Genomic DNA, 23,189 nt, shown 5'->3' with positions numbered 1-23,189 from the left:
AGTAGTGTGAGTAATGTGTGGAGTCTACAGTGTGAGGAGCTACTTTTTCCATTTCAGGCAGGTCTGCAGGCAAAGCTTCCTGGAGGTGTTGAAGCTCCTGTCCTTTGTAGACCAAAGCAAGTCACAGTCAGTACCTAGTAGTACCTTCTGTCTAAAGCAAACACAGCAAAACTAGTTTTTAATAGAACAAAATATTTTATTTGATTTTATATTGTTTCTTTGTACAGGTTTCACTGGCGAGTTGCTGTGACTATCCAAATGTTAGTTGTAACATCTAGACAGACAGATCTGTCACTCGGTACACTTTGTTGATCAGGACCTCCACCTCATCTCCACCCAGATGGCAGAGGTCCAGGACGCACACAACGTGTGTATCTTCCAACTCCTTGGCAGTCTCCAAGATTTCCTCTGCATGGGAAAAAAAGTTTAATAGTAAGAGTTTAGTTAAGAATAAACTATCTGGCTGATCAAAGCCAACTTAACAAACCTTGGCTTTGACACTTTGATGCTAAATGACAGTTGCTTCAGTGTGGCTGCTACCTGGCTTGGGAAGCGCGGCCTCACTCTGGCTCACTGGGTCACTGAGAGGGCAGAGGAAACCAGAAGAGAGGCAGGACAGCAGCGTGTTGCCATGGGGCTCCTGAGGAAGACCTGCAGCTCTGGGATCCGTGGACCACACCACAGGAAAGAATGCTGCATCGATCGCTAGCTGCTTGTTTATACCTGTCAAGAAGATGGGAAAATAATCACAAGGACAGTTTGAGAAGACTTCCTCAATATTTAGAATATCATCTTTTCCCACTTATCAAGCTTCATTTATAGTGTTTATTAATGGCATGACACATTGTTGTTGAGGTCCCGCATCTTAGCACTAGGGGCACTGCAGGGAAAGTGACAAACACAGGAGTAAAGGTGGTGTCTTCTAGCCTAGGTAAACCCAGCCTCCACGTGACCTGGCTCTATCTATGTGCTATCAGTCTTGTGACTGATAGCACATAGATAGAGGTCACGTGGAGGCTGGGTTTACCCAGGCTAGGTGTCTTCCACATGCCATCTGCGATAGATTACCACTCCATGAGCGGACTGCGAGGAGTCTGCTAGCTGAGGTGACACCGGGAGATATGGTAGTCACACGTGAATCAGTTGTTTAATAAGGACAACTGGTCGTGTGTGGAGACACACACACCTGCTGGAACTGATGATACTGGCTGGGCTGTCGGAGAAGTGGCAGGGCAGCTAGAGGACGAGACGAATAGCCACTGGTTGCTTCAGGCACTCTCACACAGTCTGTCCCACTGATGACATCATCAGTGATGTCATAAATTACACACACACACACACACACACACACACACACACACACAAACAAGAGACAGACAAGCACACAAACACACACACACACACACACACACACACACACACACACACACACACACACACACACACACAAGAGACAGACACACACACACTGACATCAGTGATGATGTCATCAGTGATGATGATGTCATCAGTGATTATGTCAGTGATGTCATCAGTCTGAGGCTCACGAGAGAGGGGGAGAGAAAGGATTGAGGGAGAGGGAGAGAAAGGGGGGAGATACTGAGGGAGAGAGAGAGGGGGGGGGACTGAGGGAGAGAGCGAGGGAGACATTGTGCGCGCGCCAATAGGGCAGCCTGCAGGCGAGGCCACACAGCAGTCGAGCTGCAGGCAAGGCTGTGCAGCCAGCTGTGAATGCAAGCTTGGCAGCTTGGCAAGCTGCAGGACGGGCAAGCCCGTGCAGTTTAGTTTAGTTTAGTTTAGTTTATTAGGATCCCCATTAGTCGCAGCAGGATGCTGCGGCTATTCTTCCTGGGGTCCGATCACATAGCAAGTACAGTAATACATAAAATACAATACACAAAATAGTAAAAGTACAGTAACTTAAGTAGTGCAATATATAACATATAAGCTATATGTTATCAGACATACAATATCAGTGCGCTATAACAGTTCAGCAGTTTTTAACATAATAACACAGTTTTTAACATAACAGATGTTGTTTCAGTAACAATTTAAATTTTGTTTTACCATTCTCTTTAGAGATGTCTCTGGGGAGCAAGTTCCATTCGAACTCTATACATGACCATTCGTTTCATAGCATTTGTTCTTACTTTAGGAAGAGTGAAGTTACCCACAGTAGCATGTCTAGTGATGTGATTATGTTTGTCCTTACTGAAGGATAGATTTTGATACAGAATGCCCGGAGTTTTTGTCACAGAAATATTTCTAATAAAGACCAGCAGTGAGTAAAGCAATCTATCTTTTACAAATAACCAGTTAAGACTTTTATGCATTGTTACAACATTTGTTCTGTAATTGCAATTGAGTACAATGCGTGCAGCTCTGTTTTGTATCATTTGTAGTTTACTAATCATATCCAGTGTGGCATTGGACCAGATCAGGGCCGCTGCTGGCCATTTGGGTGCCCTAAGCGTAATTGTTTTGTGGTGCCCCCCCCCCCCCGCAAAACTTTCAATAACTGTCAAACGAAAGACTGCAAAATCATTAATTATGAACGATACTAGTATATCTCACATTACATTACATGTGGCAAACAAACAATTGTTAGAATTACTGTACATGTCAGCAAACAAGCGATTGTTAAACTGTACATGCAAGCAGGGGCGGACTGGGATCATAATTCAGGCCAGGCATTAGATACCAAGCAGGCCAGGCCAATACGGGCTGACGTGTGTGCCGGCGTCCGAAGGGCGGCGGCAAATTTTTTGGGCTGTTTGAAGCCCAATTTGGGCCATTTGAAGCCAGATTTGGGCCGTTTGAAGCCCGATTTGGGCCATTTGAAGCCCGATTTGGGCCAGTTGAAGCCAGATTTGGGCCGGTTGAAGCCAGATTTGGGCCGTTTGAAGCCCAATTTGGGCCGTTTGAAGCCCAATTTGGGCCGACTCCAATTTTACAATGAGATGCACCCACTTTAACCCCGAATAAAGTAATAAAACCACTAGTAAACCAGTAGGCAGCGCGTGGCCTGCTGTTCAGTGAGTGGCCTGACTGAGGGCACCAAAATTTTTTTTTTTTTTTTTTTTTTTTGGTGCCCTCAGTCACATGATGCCCTATGCAGTCTGCGTACTCTGCGTAATGGGGTGCGGCGGGCCTGGACCAGATTGCTGGACAGTAGTCCAGATTTGACAGAATTAATGCTTGAGTGACAAGTTTAGTGGCTTTGGGTGTTAAAAAAGATGAGCATCTCCTAATGACAGAGATCCCACTTCCCATTTTCGCAGTTATCTTATTTATATGTGTTGTCCATGATAATCTATTATCTATGGTAATACCAAGCAGTTTTGTTTCATGCACTTGACTAATACTTACATTTTTTAATATAAGGTTTAGTACTGGATTTTTACAAATGGTGTTGTTAGAGCCAAATAGCATACTTTTAGTTTTTGAAATATTGAGAACTAGTTCATTCCTTTCAACCCAGTCAGCCACTAAACGTAACTCTGCATTTGATTTTTTTTACTATATTGATGCCCTAGTACAGACCTGGGCAAAAGGCGGCCCCCTGTGTGGCCCGCGCTGGAATTGCAATTTTTTTTTTTTTTTTTCCTGTGCACCTGTCACTTGATGCCTGTCACTTGATGTCTGTCACTTGATGCCTGTCACTTGATGCCTGTCACTTTGATGATGCCCGTCACTTGATGTCTGTCACTTGATGCCTGTCACTTGATGCCTGTCACTTTGATGATGCCTGTCACTTGATGTCTGTCACTTGATGTCTGTCACTTGATGCCTGTCACTTTGATGATGCCTGTCACTTGATGTCTGTCACTTGATGCCTGTCACTTTGATGATGCCTGTCAATTGATGCCTGTCACTTTGATGATGCCTGTCACTTGATGTCTGTCACTTGATGCCTGTCACTTGATGCCTGTCACTTGATGTCTGTCACTTGATGCCTGTCACTTGATGCCTGTCACTTGATGCCTGTCACTTGATGTCTGTCACTTGATGCCTGTCACTTGATGTCTATCACTTGATGCCTGTCACTTTGATGATGCATGTCACTTGATGTCTGTCACTTGATGCCTGTCACTTGATGCCTGTCACTTGATGCCTGTCACTTGATGCCTGTCACTTTGATGATGCCTGTCACTTTGATGATGCCTGTCACTTGATGCCTGTCACTTTGATGATGCATGTCACTTGATGCCTGTCACTTTGATGATGCCTGTCACTTGATGCCTGTCACTTTGATGATGTCTGTCACTTGATGCCTGTCACTTGATGCCTGTCACTTTGATGATGCCTGTCACTTGATGTCTGTCACTTGATGCCTGTCACTTGATGCCTGTCACTTTGATGATGTCTGTCACTTTGATGATGCCTGTCACTTGATGCCTGTCACTTGATGTCTGTCACTTGATGTCTGTCACTTGATGCCTGTCACTTGATGCCTGTCACTTTGATGATGTCTGTCACTTGATGCCTGTCACTTTGATGATGCCTGTCACTTGATGCCTGTCACTTTGATGATGTCTGTCACTTGGCATTCAGATTGGTAACTGGTGGTCACGCAGCAGTCATCATTGTGTCTTGTATGGATAGAGTGGCTGGCCATCTCTCTCTGTTCGAAGGGATCACCGCTGGTATTGTTCACTTGCAAAGCCCTTCTCCGTGAAATAACCCTTTATTTAGTGTGGTTAAGAGAGTTGGAGCTTCCTGGCATGCATGACATGTTCACTCTGATCTGTGCTGATACTGTTCTGAACCTAGATCATCCTTGCATTTTGAAACTTGATGCACTGGTTATTTAACTTGTACCATTTAAAATAAAATATTAATGATTGAATAAATTGCTTTTGATTGTTTATTTTCTTTTTTTCACATGTTCTACTCTTATTTAGTTTTATTTAGTATGCATATATTATGTAACTTGGCTTCATTGAAAATGAGGCCCCACCTCAATATGACATAAATGTTAAATCTACACTATAATGACACGAGTGTCTGTCTCTCTGTCCTCCGTGTATCTCGAGAACCGTTGGTCGGATCGACTTCAAACTTTGGGAGTGCGCTAAGGGGGATCTGATGGAGTGCAGTGCCCTCTTTCTGTTAATTTTTGAACAGAAATGCGTTCAATATTAATAAATTGGTCTTCGATTCTGCCCCACCCGCCTTAACAATAACAACAATGAAACGAGCACTCTCTAAAAGCCACAGAAGTTGGGCGGAGCGACCAGGGCACAACAGACAGCAGCACACTCTCTGCGCTGTGTGTACAAGGAATGTCTGCCGCCGACATTAAACCAAACAGAAGGAATGGCTGTAAGCAGGGATATCCACAGACAGACACAGACAGAGTAGCCTTGCGTCCTTTTGTCCAGTTTTCCCCCCTCTCGCTCAACCCGGCCGCCGCACCGCTGTCACTCTCGCTCTCTCTCTCTCACACACGCACAGGACAGCAGCCGTATGTATATGTGCACACTCACGTCAAAACTCTCTCTCTGTCTCTCAGAAAATTAGCCTCAACGTGAGACTCATCAGTCATTCTTCCTTCTTCATCTCGGATGCGCGGCCCCTATATCCACTGGGAGGTCGGCTCAAATGGCTGCAGGCGATATACACATTATCAATCACAATAAAACTGTACCTACCTCCGACACAATGTTGTTATCCAAGTATTTGGGGCCATGGTATTCCAAAATATTCCATAGTTTCCAATACCGAGCCCTTATTTACATGCCGGAGCCGATGCTCAAAATTGTAAACTGCAGTACACCACCAAACCACTAAGCACTGAATTGATACATCTGGCAAGGTGGAGCTGTTGAAACCCAAAATGACTCAGACGAAGAAGGCTGTGTCTGAGCTAAAAACTTCTGCACTGGCATGTGAATAATGGCTCTGAAAACATTAGTTCCATCTGCGTAGTTCCTACTTGGTGCTTGTCTACAAACTGTATAGTGCTGTCATCGTTAGGTGAATGGAAAAAATGCAAAGTGAACTTGCTTGATTAAGTAATACTGTGAGGGCCACATATAGTATATTTTGAGAGACAAGCTGAGGGCCGCTTAATATCGGTCCGCGGGCCGCAATTGGCCCCTGGGCCGGACTTTGGACAAGCCTGGCTTAGGGGGACCTGATGGAGTGCAGTGTGGGGGGGAAGCACCCATGGGATGGTGAATGGGGGGAACGGGCACTGCACTAGTAAGACATAATGGTAACTTAGACAGTTCTATAGTTACTCAGGACTGACTAACTGACTGGAGACAGCTATTCACAACAGAGAGAAAGCTAAGGCCGACAACCTCCATAAGCGCTGAAGAATTTAGGATATTATCTAGGTAATTTGGAGGATGGTCTCATGCGATACAGTTTCCATAAAGTCCTGTGAAATCATGAATTGCTTGACAAGCCCAGACTGTGGGAATGGTAAAACAAAGAGACTCAAATATTAGCTTTTTCCAAGCCAAAAATTACATAAGACCAACAAAAACTACTGAATGCTCAATGAGAGGTAAGTGTTACAACAGTATTTTACCCAATATTGTTGTCTGGTAGTATCCTGGGCAAAGCACAGGCGGGACGGGGTCAGTGGATTTCTCTGGTGTCCAATGGGAAGGGTGAAGTTGAGTCCACTGCAGGAGAGGGCTCTTTTCATCAATGGTGAACCTCCGAGAAACGCTGTCTGGGAACAGACCACCTCCACGCAAATGTTCAGACACTTCTTGTCGTTGCTTCAGCCAACCGCTGCTTTCCCAAGAGTCTAATGGAAACAAACACATGAGTGACTCTTGGAGTTAAACAATAGCAAAGCGATGATGACACAGGTATTAATTCAATAAAGGCTGACAGCATAGTTTATTTATCAGGTGACATAAACAAGAGTAAACCTGCAGTGTAACGAATGTACCTTGATTTAAACCTGGCTGTTGTAGACCACCTCCCTCATCCACCTCCTCTGATCCAGAATCACTCTCTTCCTCCACCTCCTCTGATCCAGAATCACTCTCTTCCTCCACCTCCTGTCCCTCCACTACTGCATCATGGCCAGCCGCCCTGTGGGTGAGCAGGCATCAAGCTAAAAATGGTCCGAGTGGTTTACTGATTACCCTTTAAGCCCCGCTCCAGTAGGGCCATATGATTTCCACAAAATTGAAAAAACGGATGGAATCATGGAATTTGGTAATAAAACGGAATCAACTCTAAAACTTGGAATATTGCACAATTTTTCATAATTTGTCTGAAATTAATTAAAAGTAGGCCTAATTATCAAAATCAGTAAACATAATTATTGTAGTAACCTAAATGGTTTCATGATTGTAAAACAGGCTCAGAGAAATAATTCTGTTTTGGATTGGGGTGTTTTGCAAATTTAAATTTAAATGGAAAAAATTGAATTGGGAAAAAAATAAAATGGAACTTGAAAATAAATAAATAAAGCGGATTTCATGCGGCCCCCTCCAGTCAGTTTTTCATAACAGTACAATAATCGATGTTATAGGAAAATGTACATGTACATCATCATTTGCGCCAAAGAACTTAAATTGTTAAGAACCGAAGGTAATCGTTTGTTCCACACATTATTCCACTGCAGCACAATGACAGCAGCGCCAAAAATAACACCAAAAATACCGGAAATAGTCGCCGCCATGACAGTTTGCCCGCATCTAAGCCACAATATTGTTCTAATGTATTATCTGAATATCATACGTCAGTCATTAGACAACCATAATGTCTTGATGTCATCACCCATTTTTATCAACAGCTTATTTTACATTGAGCCCAAAATAAGGTTATTTGTCAACAAAATACACTGGCAAACACAGGGTAATCAGTAGACCAGGGCAAACACAGGGTAATCAGCAGACCAGGGCAAACACAGGGTAATCAGTAGACCAGGGCAAACACAGGATAATCAGTATACCAGGGCAAACACAGGGTAATCAGCAGACCAGGGCAAACACAGGGTAATCAGTAGACCAGGGCAAACACAGGGTAATCAGCAGACCAGGGCAAACACAGGGTAATCAGTAGACCAGGGCAAACACAGGATAATCAGTATACCAGGGCAAACACAGGGTAATCAGCAGACCAGGGCAAACACAGGGTAATCAGTAGACCAGGGCAAACACAGGATAATCAGTATACCAGGGCAAACACAGGGTAATCAGCAGACCAGGGCAAACACAGGGTAATCAGTAGACCAGGGCAAACACTGGATAATCAGTAGACCAGGGCAAACACTGGATAATCAGTATACCAGGGCAAACACAGGGTAATCAGCAGACCAGGGCAAACACAGGGTAATCAGTAGACCAGGGCAAACACAGGATAATCAGTAGACCAGGGCAAAAGACATGAAATATCTTCAAAATGACAAAAGACACTGGAGGGGGGCTTTAACATTACTGAATCTGCATTACCTTTTCGTTTGCGTTCTAGCACGAGTCATGTAGGATGACCGCCGGGCAGCTCTGAAAAACATGTTGAAGGTATTAAATATAGGCATTAAAATTTAAGAAACATACCAAATACCATATCTGCAGTAATACAAGTAGTGTTTCAATGTCAAATGTATGCATTCTCATCACGTGTCAAGGTCTGCGCCCATCAGCTGGCGGGGGTATTCACAGACATTTTTAACCAGTCCCTCTCCCTCTGGACTGTCCCCTCCTGCTTCAAAGCTGCAACCATCATCCCCATTCCCAAACAGCAGAAGGTGACCAGCCTCAATGACACGTTATTACAGAACCCACCGGCGGTTTTGGGCAGACCACGCCCTGCGCCTGCCTACGCAGCAGTCGAGTGCCGGGATTGGCCAGGAGCAAGCCTTTGTTCCCTTTTGACAGCTCTTGCCTTTTGACAGCTCAAACCTCTCACACCAAACACTCTGCGCCCAGCCCAGCAATTTCATTAACCAACTGAATTACTCTTGATAGCGGACATTGAAATAAATGATGATCATACGTTCCTTAGTGTAATATATGAACGCTAATGTGGCTTCATTGGATCAATACTGCTCGACCATGCAATAGGGGTGCCCCGATCCGGCTAAGCCACGATCCGATCCGATTCCGATTCCTGGGGTCACGATCCGATTCCAGAATCGATTCTCGATTCCAACGATTCTCGATTCCAGAATCGAGAATCGATTCTCAATTATGTAGTTTTATATTGCAATAACACACAAAGGTAAATATAAGACAAAAAATGACAAATGTATTAATGCTGAACTTCAAATTCAACTTCTGTATTACAGTCAGGGCCTAAATTCATTTTGCAAACTAGGGGGGAATTCCCCCTTATGTTCTTCAGATAAGATGGATTTATAGGCTGGGGGGGATCTGTAGACTTTTGGGGGGAATACATTAACCAGAGTTCTTAAGTGCAAGAGGTGGTGGCACCGTGGCAGTACAGTACACAAATGACATGAACATTTGGACACTTATTCAGCCAGTATCTTGCATGTTGCGTTCAGGTGCACTGTAAAAAATTTTTTTTTTTTTTTTTTTTTTACGATTTTAAGAATCGATTCTTGGGAGTTTGGAATCGATCCAGGAATCGTGGCATTAAGAATCGCGATCCTTTCAGAATCGATTTTTTGGAGCACCCCTACCATGCAACCAATATTAACCAATATTGTCTTATTTATTTCAGCAATTATGCTACCCAACTTGTAGCATTCGGATTTGTGCAGTGATCCCCACACCCATGTATTCAAACATAAGTGGAATTATCACCCTAGCACACACACGCACGCCGCGTACACAAACACACACACACACACACACACACACACACACACACACACTGCATGGATATTCAATCTAAACTTTATTTCTGACTACTAAGAGTCCACAGAAATAAAAAGCCATTTGATTAAACAACAATTAAAAATTTAATTAAAAAGAAAGTACTGTATATGAATATAAATGTAGTTCTCAACGTAAGTTCAAGCCAGGAAGACTATAATATCTTTTACACTTCCTTAATTCACTTTATATCTCCACTCTTCAATCTACTCACAAGATCATAATAAGCTGTAAATTTCCGGGTTTCAATGAACAATCAGCTGGTTGCCGCCCAGTCTTTGTTAACCAATAGCATAGTGTCACATCACTGCTCTCATCACCTCTCACCCGACACACCTCCAGTGTAAGCCTATCACATTGCTCCTCAACCCTGTCGTAAGCCAATTGCTTGGAGGCGGGTTCCTTAAATATGCTTTTTTCTGTCTCATTCAGCCTCTCAAACACTGCTGCTGTCAGGCTCGCACCCTCCTCCTCCCCTTCCCCTCCCGGTCATCGCAGACCTATCCGATTTCAGTCGGAAGAGTCTCATCATGATGAGTCTCAGAAGGAAGATCACCAGCACCACCAGTATCTAGACACTGCAGGGGGATATATCTGGATGCTGATCTGGGCTGATGCAGCTCTCTCAAGATCTCCCTGCGGTGTCTAACCGCCAAAGACTAATAACAATACTTTATTCTCATCATTCTTTCTGTAGTAAATTATTCACTTTATTGTAATAAATATCACTTTATTCATCCTTTGGTCTCTAGTCTCTCCTGATTGAACTACAAGTTGCAATTGAAAAAAATAATAATTATAATACACATGATATACGGCAGGCTTAAGAAGATGAAAAAATATCTGTTGTGGTAGGCTACTAAGAACGATCTAAATGTGTTAGTTTTGATAAGAAGTTTGATGGAGCAAACATTTGTTAAAACATTGTTAATTTACAGTTTTTCTTTTATTTAAACCCGTGTTGGCAGCGCAGATTTTCATCCAGGCTGAGGCCGTTGTCTGTGAACTTGTCAAGGAAGTCCAGCCGGAGCTTGTCAAAACAAATACTTGTCCCATTGGCTCACGTGCGCATGGGCGCCTGGCCAATCCCGGGGCTTGACTGCTGCGTAGACGGGCACAGGGCGTGGTCTGCCCACTTCCGCGGTGGGTTCTGTAACAACACCTCAATGACTGGCGCCCCATAGCCCTCACTCCCATAGCCAGCAAGTGCCTGGAGAAGCTGGTCATATCACACATCCGCCCCACACTCCCCCCGAACCACGACCCCCTACAATTTGCATACCGCCCCAACAGGAGCACAGCAGAAGCCATCACCCACGTGCTCCACATCGCCCTCTCCCACCTGGAGGGGAGGGACACCTATGTGAGAATGCTGTTTGTGGACTACAGCTCAGCATTCAACACCATAGTGCCCTCCAGGCTGGTCAGCAAGCTCAGAGATCTGGGCCTGAACACAGCACTGTGTAACTGGATCATGGACTTTCTGACAGACCGCCGCCAGGTGGTGGGAATGGACAACCACACCTCCTCCCCACTGACCATCAGTATAAGTATATATATACACCGCAGGACTGTGTCTCCAGCCCCTTCTGATACAACCTTTACACCCACGACTGCGTGGCGACAGACTTCAAACACCATCATGAAGTTTGCAGACGACACAGCAGTTGTGGGGCTGATCTCCAATGGCGATGAGATGGCCTACAGGAAAGTAGGCTTACCTTTCTTATTTTACTGTTGGCCCCAACTGCCTTACATACACTGTTTACATTGTTTGCCCTATTTAACTATATTGCCCTATTGTTGTTGTTGTGATTGTGTGCTCTATTTGTTGTTTGCTGTGATTTTGTACCTATTTACCTACTGCACCTTGTCTGTAACGGAGCCCACAGCATAAGTATTTCACATGTGCGTATTTGTACAACGGAATAACAATAAAAATCTTGAAACTTGAATTTGTTTGAAGTAACTTGCAAATCACCTCATTTGCGATTTTCTTTTCCTTTTGCTTGTTGGGATCTTCTCAGCAGAGGGTGATGTTTGCCTGGTAGTTGGATTTCCGCTCTCGCTGTGTGTGTCTGGCACAGCTCCTGCAGCCATGTCAGGAGAAGCATCTGGCTCCTATAGCACAATAGTTGTAATATTTTATAATTTTTAAGGGTCACCATTATTGGAAAGGTGTTTTGAAATAATCTCTATGACCTGCTCCTTGTCTGTTCCTTGCAACACTGTGTCCTTGGGGCATTTCAGGTGTCGCACAGCCATGATCTGTCCTTGAATTGCGAGTCTTTTATGCTCCCTGTACTGCAGGGCTTCCAACTCCCTCTTCAAGTCAGCTGCTGCAACCAGAGGGACTTGAGCTGGGAGATGTAGATGAAGCATATTCAATCACACACTAAAGGCAGCGAAGCAATCTAAAAGAAATACAATAAAAAAAACTTTCAAATAAAGGATACTTGAAAACATACATGTACAGACACTGGACTTTCCTGCCAGAGCAACGCCTGTATGGTTGAGTACTGAAGCAGATTCTCAAACAAACTCTAAAGGGCTTTTCACACTACACTACACTTAGCTGGGGCTAACGCCCCTTCCCTTTGTACTGGGAACTAGGAATCTCACAGTTCAAAGTTCAGGAATACCCCCTGTGACATCGCCTGCCCTGGGATTTCCTACCCCAATCTTGAGGGAGCCTCACCAGCCCCAACCTCAAAATCCAAGATGGCAGGTCTGCGCCTCAACAGTAGTTAAAGTTGTGAATACTGTTTATTAGCACTTGCTTTATTTGTATCTCATTAAATCAGTCATACACAGAGACTGTCTCATTTCTATCTGTGGACATGTTGCTACAGTGTTTTTATGTGTAAAACACCACAAAATACGTTATCAACTGTTATTGCTAACAATGGCTAGCCTGGCTAGAGATAAGCTGGCTGTTTTCCAGACTGTTTTAATGGAACACGGTCAATACAAAAGAAATGCCCCATAGTGATTATCTTAGCCTGGGGCGAAGGGAGTTGTTAGCCCCAGGATAAGAAAGCTTTCGCACTTGCACAATCCTGGAACATACCAAAGTGGGCTAACCCTGACTTTAGCCGGGGCTAGGTCCTGCTCTGGATGACTTTTTGGGGTAGACCCCGACTTCTCATCTAAACACGGGGCTAAAAGTTGCCAGTGTCAAACGGTGCCAGAGAGAGAGCCAAGCTAACTGGACGGCTATGGATGGTTGCTACTAGAATGTAAACATTAGTCACACGTTCCAATAGCCACTAACCCAGGGCTAGTACAACTGCAGTGTGAATCGTATAGCCCAGGGTTTAGGTTAACCTGGGTTAACCTAAATGTGTGTGTGAAAAGGTCAAGTTAGCCCGGAGCTATCTTAGCCCTATTCTTTGCCCAGGGCCAAGAGAATAAATTGTGAAAAGCCCTTAAAGGGCCCATATTTTGCTAATATAATGTATTATTATTTTATTGTTGGCCTCCAGTAGAGTAACTTATTGCATCATTCATAGTTGAAAAAACTCATTGTTTATCTTGTACTGGCTCTCACTGCCCCCTTCAGTTCAGCCTCTGTCTGAAACGCTCTGTTTTAGGTCCTGTCCCTGAACCCCCACCCTCCGGAAAATACTCCAGGAGGGCAGCGCGAGGAGTTTTTGTGTTTGGTCGCGGTACGTGATGCCCTGCTCGGCCAGCCGCCGAAGGAAATGTCCGGGCCGAGCGGAGCTGTAGATAGCTAGGGGGATGTTGATATATCAATTGATAGCCTTGCTTGTTACGCCCAAGTCACGTTTGTTAACGATGGTCAAATTCGTTTTGACAATCCCTTGCTCGTTTATATAATTGTTTTACAGCTCCCCGCCCTGCCCGGGGAGCTTCACACTATTGTCGTCACATTCAAGCCACAACACAACAGCTAATGTAGCTAGTTAGCTAACTTCCCAAATGCTTGTGACTATAGTGTGCCTCTCCTAGCAAAGGCTACACGGACCAAACCAAAATGAGGACTTGGAGAAGTCAGCAAGTTGGACTAACGTTACAAGTTCTGAAAATGTGTGCCTTCGTCATTCATCGGTTGTTCATGTCTATGAAAGGCAGCTGTGCTGCTAGGCTAATAGCAAGTGCTAACGTTACCCAGCCGGTGGTAAGTAACGTTAGCGCTTCCTAGCTGCTAGGTACAACCGATGCTGGAATGAGACACATATTTTCAGAACTTACCACTTCAGTCCTACATCCTGGCTCACTTCCAAGTCGTCTCCTTGTTTTGTGTGAAAGTGAAAGGCAGATACGGCCGAGACGAGTGGAAATTAGCAGCGCTACTGTCGGTCGGTAGTGTACATGTCCTCGGCAGTGTACTGGAGCAATGTCAACACAGGGAAGGGTGGGGGCTAGGGCGTGCGCGCGATGCGCGCCGGCGGCAACGCTTTGTTGCCAGGGTAACAAGTCCTGCCTGACGTCACCAGAACTATGGTTCTCGCACAAAATCAGCATAAATCCATGTCATCTCGTCTACGAGAGTTCATGGGCGGGAGGGGGGGTTCATGGGGGTAACATTAAAACACTTTCACATATTTATTTGAAGCTTAGCCCATGTTTAATATGACCATCCAAGATTGTAACAACATATATATGATACAAAATTAAGAAATGCATAATAGGGCCCCTTTAAGTGCATTTTGAAATCATTTTGTAGCACAATAAAATTAGCCCCACCCCCCAAAAGAAGGGAAAAGGGGGGGGGGGGGGGGGGGGGGGGGGGGCGGCATGTGAATGCTTTCTGATGCTATTCACCTTATGTAGCCCCGCCCACCCACTTGACCCAGTTGTGTTATGACTTCCTGTTCAAAACACCATCTGTTTTACCTGGTCACTAGTACTGTACTGTCACAGGAAGTGTAAACACTATAGGAAGTAACTGGCTGACCCCTGTGTTGGAACATAAAGTGAATAAAGAGGCAGAAGAAAATTGTTCTCCTGGGTTTGTTATCTCACCTGAGTTATCTGCCATAGACTCGGTAAAGACCCGCGGGGCATGAGGGAAGCAGTAATGGCCACCCACAGCAGTCTTCTGGAGGACGTCATCATCCTTGAGAGTCTTAGTCCACTGGATGAAGCTCTTCACCTTGGGGTCACGCACATACGGTTGGCCTTTGTGGTAGCCTGTTGTAGAGATACAGTACCAACTACTGAGACATATTACACAGACAGCGTTACCGCATATGTGCAGCAGAATGATCATGTATTTAGCATTACAGCCTTAGTTTCTTACCTGTAATGAACATTTCAGTCTCAAAGCTGCAGGTGAGGTAGGGCAGAGAGCCTTCCACCTGACACACTCTCATCTGGGTGCAAACCATGTAGGTCACTATGGAAGAGATAATGGTACTTTGCTAATAATTACATAGGTGTAAAAAGCTTAAATTAAATGTGGTACCTTAAGCATAACGATCACATAGGAGTCGATAGTGCACAAAACAGTTGACTTACTTGGGGATATACGGTTGAAGATTTCTGGTTGAGAGGAGGAAAACATCTCCAAGATGAAAGGATGGTTGGATGTTCCATCGACTGCATGGATCCAACGATATGACCAGTATTTTTCTGGACCTAAAACAAAGAGAATCGTGGTCTACCAATAAATAAAGCGGAATAATGCAGAAAATATGCAGCATGCTTTTCTAAATTAATAAATAACGAATGATAAATATTTTTCAATATATAAAGTGAGATGTGAACATGTCTTACCCTGGTTCCCTTTAGACCTAACTCTCTCAACGCGACCTACAAATGTTACCAAGCCAATCACATCACATGCTGTGTTGTTGGGTAAATTCTCCAACTCTGACCTGTAAGAAAATTTACATAAAGCAGATACACTTTTTCAAAGCAGATACACTTTTTCAAATGTATTTTTTTTTAATCAAACTGAAATCATAACACATTTTTGAACAACATGCAAACACACCAAGTGCTAAAGATCCAATCACAGTTCTTTACTTGCATAAACCAAAGCACAAAAGAACGTATGCATTGCACACATCAACTACTACATAAATTAAAGAGGGAAAGGTGTAAAGAAAAGAGGATAACCAGGACAGGCTTCCTCATTACCTGCTGGTGAACTGGTAGGCAACTTCAGGCAGGCCCCACTGAGGAAGCACATTCTTTGGTGAGACCACAGTGACGACTGAAGCTGGCTTCCGAGGATTCAGGCAGATCTCTGGGAGAAACACAAATGAAGAAGACGAAAAAGAAGCGATGTTTATTGGTGGGGTGGTGGTGGTGGTGGCGGCTTTCAACCAGTCCTTTCAGATTGGAATGAGGACTGAACAACAATATTTTTCTAAATGTTTCCATACAAAACTTTCCAAAACGATAAATTCATTTTCCAAAAAATTTCCCGACTTAAGGAACCAGCTAATGTGAACCGTGGCGAATGAAGAATATGCTTGAATAGGAGAAATCTTCAAATAATACTGAAATACATTAAAATACTGGGAAACTGACATTCAAAATATGAAACTTGGAAGGATTCTCATACAACCTGTTCAGAGTTAACCGAAATAATATACATTTTAACTTGAATTGTATGTACCAACTAAGCTACATACCGACAGATTTAAAGATCTTCATTCTGTGGTGGTCCATCTGAGGATGAGTCCTGTTTGCATAGCTTGGCTTTAGGGTATAGTTTTGGAGGTACAACACTGTTCCTACATCCAGTCTCTGGTAAAACTCTGGACAAAGTTCATTCCAAAGCACGAGGGACATTATGCCACTCTGGTCAGCAACTTCAAAATATGCCTGTAAAACCAAAGAGCATGAAGTGAAAACCAAGTAGGCTACTCTGTCACAGCATAATAATGAGTAACTGTGAGAAAATAAGTAGGAATGATGGGAGAGGCTGCCCACAGAACCTGCGGTCATCTCTCAAATTCAAAACTCTCAGTGGCGTGGAACTCACCTGGTAGGGGTAATCGATCCTCAGTCCAAACTTTCCATAGTAGCGTAATCTGGATTTCTGAATTATCCTGACCAGGAGAGGGAGGCGCCTCTGTGTGTTTCCAGATGACTCGAGATCACACAGGAGGCTGATCTTGGACACTGTCAAAGGAAAGCATTACATACAACACACCATCAGGATTTTCTATGCAGTTTGATGGCCCAAGTGTTTTTTGTACCAGTTATGGTCATGCACATTATATTGTATCTATTCTTTTAACCCCAACTATGTTTGAACTGTGGACTACCTCTGGTTAACAGATAATGCAGTTACATTAGTTCTTAGAAAATGAAGTGGGGTGGCGGCGGGGGGGCAAAATGACAAGTCATGAAAATGAAATCCGAATGGGACAGATCCGTCTGAAATCGTGTTTATACAGGTAGTGTATGTCTCACCATCCAGCACCACATCAGGTGTCGGGGCATATGACGTCCATATGTTGCCTTCGGGGTCGTCGTTATTCCAGAGAGGCAGGTAATGTTTGCGGCTCAGCTGAAGGGGCACATCGCTTTGCAGTGCCATCCTCTCCATGCCAGGCTTGATGAGCATAGGAAGATCATTCACATCACTTACGCTGAGCAGAATAGCAGAACTCTGTGAGTCACATTGAACCTTTTCAATGCAAATATAACCATGCCCCACTCTCCTTTCGCTGTAAACAAAAGAGCACTCGGTGATGCTGATGTGAGTTCCAGACCTGAGGATGTTCCTGTGCAGCAGATGATTTAAACTACTGTGAAGAAAGCATTTGGCCTGCCAAACCCCATCAGTAATCGTCACGTCGTAGCTGTAGTTGTCGAGCTCCTGTTGTTGAGGTCCAGTTTGCTCCGAGAGGTATCTCTGAAGAGCAATTACAGCAACGGGAACCCCCTCCCCTGTCTTTAGTTTGAGAGACTGGGTAGAGAATAATCGCTCAAACGTCTTACGCAGAAAAGACACTTGAGAAAAGTCTGTGTTTTTTTCCATTATACTAGGCAGCTCGGATACCTGACTATAGCTTGCTGGGCTAACGTGCCCCTGTAGGTCGGGCTAGGGCTACAACTCTCGGGGGTCCTGCGACTAGTAGCCCGTGTGCCGTGAGCAGGAATTTCTGAGCAGGAATTTCTGACTTCCGGTCAGGATTTTTCAGAATAAAAGCTGTCCTAAAAAATCGATAAAATACACAAATTGAAGTGATGTCACACAAATTGAATAAATAGCCATGGCAAACTACACTCTATATGTGTAAAATTCACTCTTGTTGATATTTAAAAAAACACATTTTACAGCCTACGGCCATACCAAACGGTAAAATGAGCCCATTTTGAAATATTGTTCAAAAATTCAAATGTTAATGCGTTGGGGAACTCTCAGTGCAGTCATGTACACCAGTAGTCCCTTTATCATGCCTAACTAGTGCCTCATCATGCCTATAACAATGCATTAACATTTGAATTTTTTAACAATATTTCAAAATGGGCTTATTTTACTGTTCCGACTCTGTGTGGCCATAGGCTGTAAAATGTGTTTTTTCAATAAGAGTGAATTTTACACATATTTGGGTTAGCCACTAGTTAGGCATGATAGCGGGACTACTGATGTACATGACTGGGTTTCCCCCAACGCATTAACATTTGAATTTTTGAACAATATTTCAAAATGGGCTCATTTTACCGTTTGGTGTCACCGTAGGCTGTAAAATGTGTTTTTTCCAATATCAACAAGAGTTAATTTTACACATAGGCTATTTGGTTTAGCCACTAGTTAGGCATGATAGAGGGACTACTAATGTACATGACTGCAGTGAGTTTTCCCCAACGCATTAACATTTGAATTTTTGAACAATATTTCAAAAATTGGCTTATTTTACTGTTCTGTTGTAATGTGTGTGTCTGCCTCATTGATATGGGCAGACATTTCACAAGCCTATGAGCAGAAGTGCCTACTTTTCACATAACCACATCATCCATTGTGCATATGGTAACACTTCATAATACTGTAACACAAAAAATGGGTAGTTACTGAGGAACGAGTAAGGAACGAACCATTAGTTCATGAATAGTTAATGATTAGTTAATGAGTAGTTGATAGGTAGTTCCTTAATGGTAGTTACTTAAGAACTGACCATTAGTTACCATGTTAACGAACCAGTAAGTAATGATTACTTCCCTAAAAATTTTTTTTTTAATATTTCACTAGTTCATGAACAGGTAGTTCCTTAAGAACTGACTATTAGTTACCATGTTCGTGAGCATGACTCCACCAAATACTTACCAGTTGTTCATGAGTACTCATCGTTACTTCATGATTACCTTACCATTACTTACCATGTTAGTGCATCATTACTTCCTGCTTACTTTACCATTAGTTCCCATGTTTGTGCCCCCTCAAGTGAAGCAGTACATCTTACTGAGTAGTTACTAAGGAATACACCATTACTTCCTGCTTACTTTACCATTACTTAACATGTTTGTGCCCCCTCAAGTAAAGCAGTACATCTTCCTGAGTTGTTACTAAGGGATACACCATTACTTCCTGCTTACTTTACCATTAGTTCCCATGTTTGTGCCCCCTCAAGTGAAGCAGTACATCTTACTGAGTAGTTACTAAGGGATACACCATTACTTCCTGCTTACTTTACCATTAGTTCCCATGTTTGTGCCCCCTCAAGTGAAGCAGTACATCTTACTGAGTAGTTACTAAGGAATACACCATTACTTCCTGCTTACTTTACCATTAGTTCCCATGTTTGTGCCCCCTCAAGTGAAGCAGTACATCTTACTGAGTAGTTACTAAGGAATACACCATTACTTCCTGCTTACTTTACCATTAGTTCCCATGTTTGTGCCCCCTCAAGTGAAGCAGTACATCTTCCTGAGTTGTTCCTAAGGAATATACCATTACTTCCTGCTTACTTTACTAGTGAAGACGAATTTATTCAAGTATGCAAATTAAAAAAGTGTAGCTCCTCCCACTTTAGTAAAGTACCCTACCCCACTTAGGAGATCGAGGTACCCCACTAAAACCACGCCCCCGAGGCTCTACGACCTTCAGGGGCGGAGTTACCTTTTTTGGCTCCACCCACCCCCGCCGGAAGCCAGGGAAAGGGGGCGGAGCCTATTTTTTCACATTCGAACTCCTTGGGGGCGTGGCTACAGTTCTAGCCTACTTTGGTTAGGCCACGCCCACCGGAAGTGCGATATGTAAACCCTACCAAAAAAAGTGTTTTTTTTACTAAGTGTTTGAGCCAAGAACTAGTGAAATATTAAAAAAAAAAAATTTTAGGGAAGTAATCATTACTTACTGGTTCGTTAACATGGTAACTAATGGTCAGTTCTTAAGTAACTACCATTAAGGAACTACCTATCAACTACTCATTAACACGTTAAGTGCCATAGCCGAGATAATTCGTCTTACATAATCCAACGCTTGAGTGCCAGAGCCGAGTTTACTCGTCTTACATAAACATTTTTTTTTTTTGACGGTGGGACATCAATCAACAACTTTTACATCTTCGAGATCACTATTGGAGCAAGAGAATGTGTATAATCTATTTTACCGACCCACTAAGTGTTGACAGTGCTCCCCCAGACGACCGAAATCAAAGAAAAAACTGCCGCGGGAGCAAGCCATTCAAGGAAATGGCGAGGCGATTTTACAGTAATCCATTTCAGACTTGTCTTGGCCGAGAGCGGCCGCGCGCAGGCAGCAGCACACAGAGAGCGGAGAGCGATTTGCAAAATAGATTATAGGTGAAACACACTTTGAAACACCTCAGAAAGGCCAGAATCAACATCTGCCCATCGCCCACGCATTCCCCGGCCCATCTTGACTCGCACAAGGAGCGTCCGCACGCAGGCAAGCAGGCAGGCAGGCACGCAGACAGGCAGGCAGGCAGCAGCAACGCGCTTCTGACACGCCCGCTGTAAAGCCAGGAGGAAGGAGGAGAAGACACACGGAGGGAGGAGTTTGAATGAGAGGGGTGTTTCCTGTTGTTATGGAGGAAATTACTGTTCAAAACTATTGTTTAGAATGTCTGACGGTCTTACTGATGCCAAAAATGAATGGTTAAAGTGACTGTTTCACAAAAAGCCATTTATCTCTGAATAAATTTCCAGACGCTGAAACCATGCTGTACTCAACGGCTAATATCTACATAACTACTAACTCTGCAAACTAACTCTTTTAGACAGAGAAAGCACACATTCTATTAGTTATTTTTAGATGATTGGTGTTCATGAATTCTTAACAGAAAATAATCCTCGGCTGTTGTAAAATGAGCCAGAATCGTCAAAAACACCCCTGGCACAATTTACCTACAGGATTGAAAACATGGCTGGCACTCAATGTGTTAACTAATCATTAACTATTCATGAACTAATGGTTCGTTCCTTACTCGTTCCTCAGTAACTACCCATTTTACTACCCTAAAATTTTTTTTTTTTAATATTTCACTAGTTCTTGGCTCAAACACTTAGTAAAAAAAACACTTTTTTTGGTAGGGTTTACATATCGCACTTCCGGTGGGCGTGGCCTAACCAAAGTAGGCTAGAACTGTAGCCACGCCCCCAAGGAGTTCGAATGTGAAAAAATAGGCTCCGCCCCCTTTCCCTGGCTTCCGGCGGGGGTGGGTGGAGCCAAAAAAGGTAACTCCGCCCCTGAAGGTCGTAGAGCCTCGGGGGCGTGGTTTTAGTGGGGTACCTCGATCTCCTAAGTGGGGTAGGGTACTTTACTAAAGTGGGAGGAGCTACACTTTTTTAATTTGCATACTTGAATAAATTCGTCTTCACTAGTAAAGTAAGCAGGAAGTAATGGTATATTCCTTAGGAACAACTCAGGAAGATGTACTGCTTCACTTGAGGGGGCACAAACATGGGAACTAATGGTAAAGTAAGCAGGAAGTAATGGTGTATTCCTTAGTAACTACTCAGTAAGATGTACTGCTTCACTTGAGGGGGCACAAACATGGGAACTAATGGTAAAGTAAGCAGGAAGTAATGGTGTATCCCTTAGTAACTACTCAGTAAGATGTACTGCTTCACTTGAGGGGGCACAAACATGGGAACTAATGGTAAAGTAAGCAGGAAGTAATGGTGTATCCCTTAGTAACAACTCAGGAAGATGTACTGCTTTACTTGAGGGGGCACAAACATGTTAAGTAATGGTAAAGTAAGCAGGAAGTAATGGTGTATTCCTTAGTAACTACTCAGTAAGATGTACTGCTTCACTTGAGGGGGCACAAACATGGGAACTAATGGTAAAGTAAGCAGGAAGTAATGATGCACTAACATGGTAAGTAATGGTAAGGTAATCATGAAGTAACGATGAGTACTCATGAACAACTGGTAAGTATTTGGTGGAGTCATGCTCACGAACATGGTAACTAATAGTCAGTTCTTAAGGAACTACCTGTTCATGAACTAGTGAAATATTAAAAAAAAAATTTTTAGGGAAGTAATCATTACTTACTGGTTCGTTAACATGGTAACTAATGGTCAGTTCTTTAGTAACTACCATGGGAACTAATGGTCAGTTCTTAAGTAACTACCATTAAGGATCTTTAAGGAACTACCCATTAACTATTAATGAACTAGTGAATGAAAACATATAAAAAAAAAAAAATTAGGGAAGTAATCACTACTTACTGGTTCGTTAACATGGTAACTAATGGTCAGTTCTTAAGTAACTACCATTAAGGAACTACCTATCAACTACTCATTAACTAATCATTAACTATTCATGAACTAATGGTTCGTTCCTTACTCGTTCCTCAGTAACTACCCATTTTTTGTGTTACAGTATTATGAAGTGTTACCGTGCATATTAATGGGGCACCCATACTTGATAATCTCTCCTATTGATGTCTTCCGAGAGGCAAATCAGAGGCACCTATATTGATCAACATGATTTCTGTACACAGTCTCCTTTGTATTTGTTCTGCTGGTCTATTTTCATTTAAACTAGAGGTCCATCTTAGTGTTCTTATGTTCATTGTGTTGGGTGTCATAGGTACATTTCTACTTTAATTTTTATTGTAAAAATCGAACTTGATCATGCTTTTATTCTGAAGGCAAAAAAACATAACCGGAGGTGGAATTCCTGATGGCCGGAAGTGAAATTCCTGCTAACTTACCGCTCGTCCAGGCAGCGAGGGTGCCTCCAGCCTTCGCCATCATCCGAAAGAAAATTATTCGCTTGCCGCACGACGTCTGCGTATTTTTCACAAGGGAGAGCAGCTTCAGGAGTACCCAGAGCCCCCACACATTTGCTTCACCCACTGCTGGAGCCTGACGGACTACCCCGAGCGCAGAGAGCCAATGCAGAGCGCCTGATCACTGATACTGTGAACTCAGCCTAAACTGGTTACCGAGACTAGTAATATAGGCCATCCCGCC

At 43.4% G+C, this 23,189-nt stretch overlaps 1 protein-coding gene across 1 annotated transcript; it reads right to left on the bottom strand.

The window, feature by feature from the left end:
- Positions 1-229: 229 nt before the first annotated feature.
- On the bottom strand, positions 230-17,857 carry radx (RPA1 related single stranded DNA binding protein). Its single transcript, XM_083647172.1, has 15 exons — positions 17,211-17,857; positions 16,777-16,916; positions 16,424-16,616; positions 15,924-16,032; positions 15,558-15,658; positions 15,300-15,419; positions 15,082-15,177; positions 14,805-14,972; positions 12,018-12,175; positions 11,797-11,936; positions 8,427-8,477; positions 6,914-7,059; positions 6,542-6,766; positions 541-723; positions 230-408 (listed from the first exon to the last, which is right to left on the bottom strand). The coding sequence occupies exons 1-15, from the start codon at positions 17,779-17,781 to the stop codon at positions 275-277; spliced, it is 2,535 nt and encodes an 844-aa protein (XP_083503298.1). The 5' UTR covers positions 17,782-17,857; the 3' UTR covers positions 230-274.
- Positions 17,858-23,189: the final 5,332 nt, after the last annotated feature.

This window comes from Poromitra crassiceps (assembly GCF_964638095.1).
Source record: "Poromitra crassiceps genome assembly, chromosome: 1".
NCBI classification, from domain to species: Eukaryota; Metazoa; Chordata; class Actinopteri; order Beryciformes; family Melamphaidae; genus Poromitra; species Poromitra crassiceps.
This window is presented reverse-complemented; position numbering and strand designations above follow the sequence as displayed.

Excerpts from the sequence above, each read along its gene's own strand:
- radx (XM_083647172.1), bottom strand. The coding sequence starts at position 17,781 with ATGGAAAAAAACACAGACTTTTCTCAAGTGTCTTTTCTGCGTAAGACG. Across the intron at positions 16,617-16,776 it reads GGATCGATTACCCCTACCAG|GCATATTTTGAAGTTGCTGA; the intron begins GTGAGTTCCACG and ends TTGGTTTTACAG. Across the intron at positions 11,937-12,017 it reads AAGGAACAGACAAGGAGCAG|GAGCCAGATGCTTCTCCTGA; the intron begins GTCATAGAGATT and ends ATTGTGCTATAG.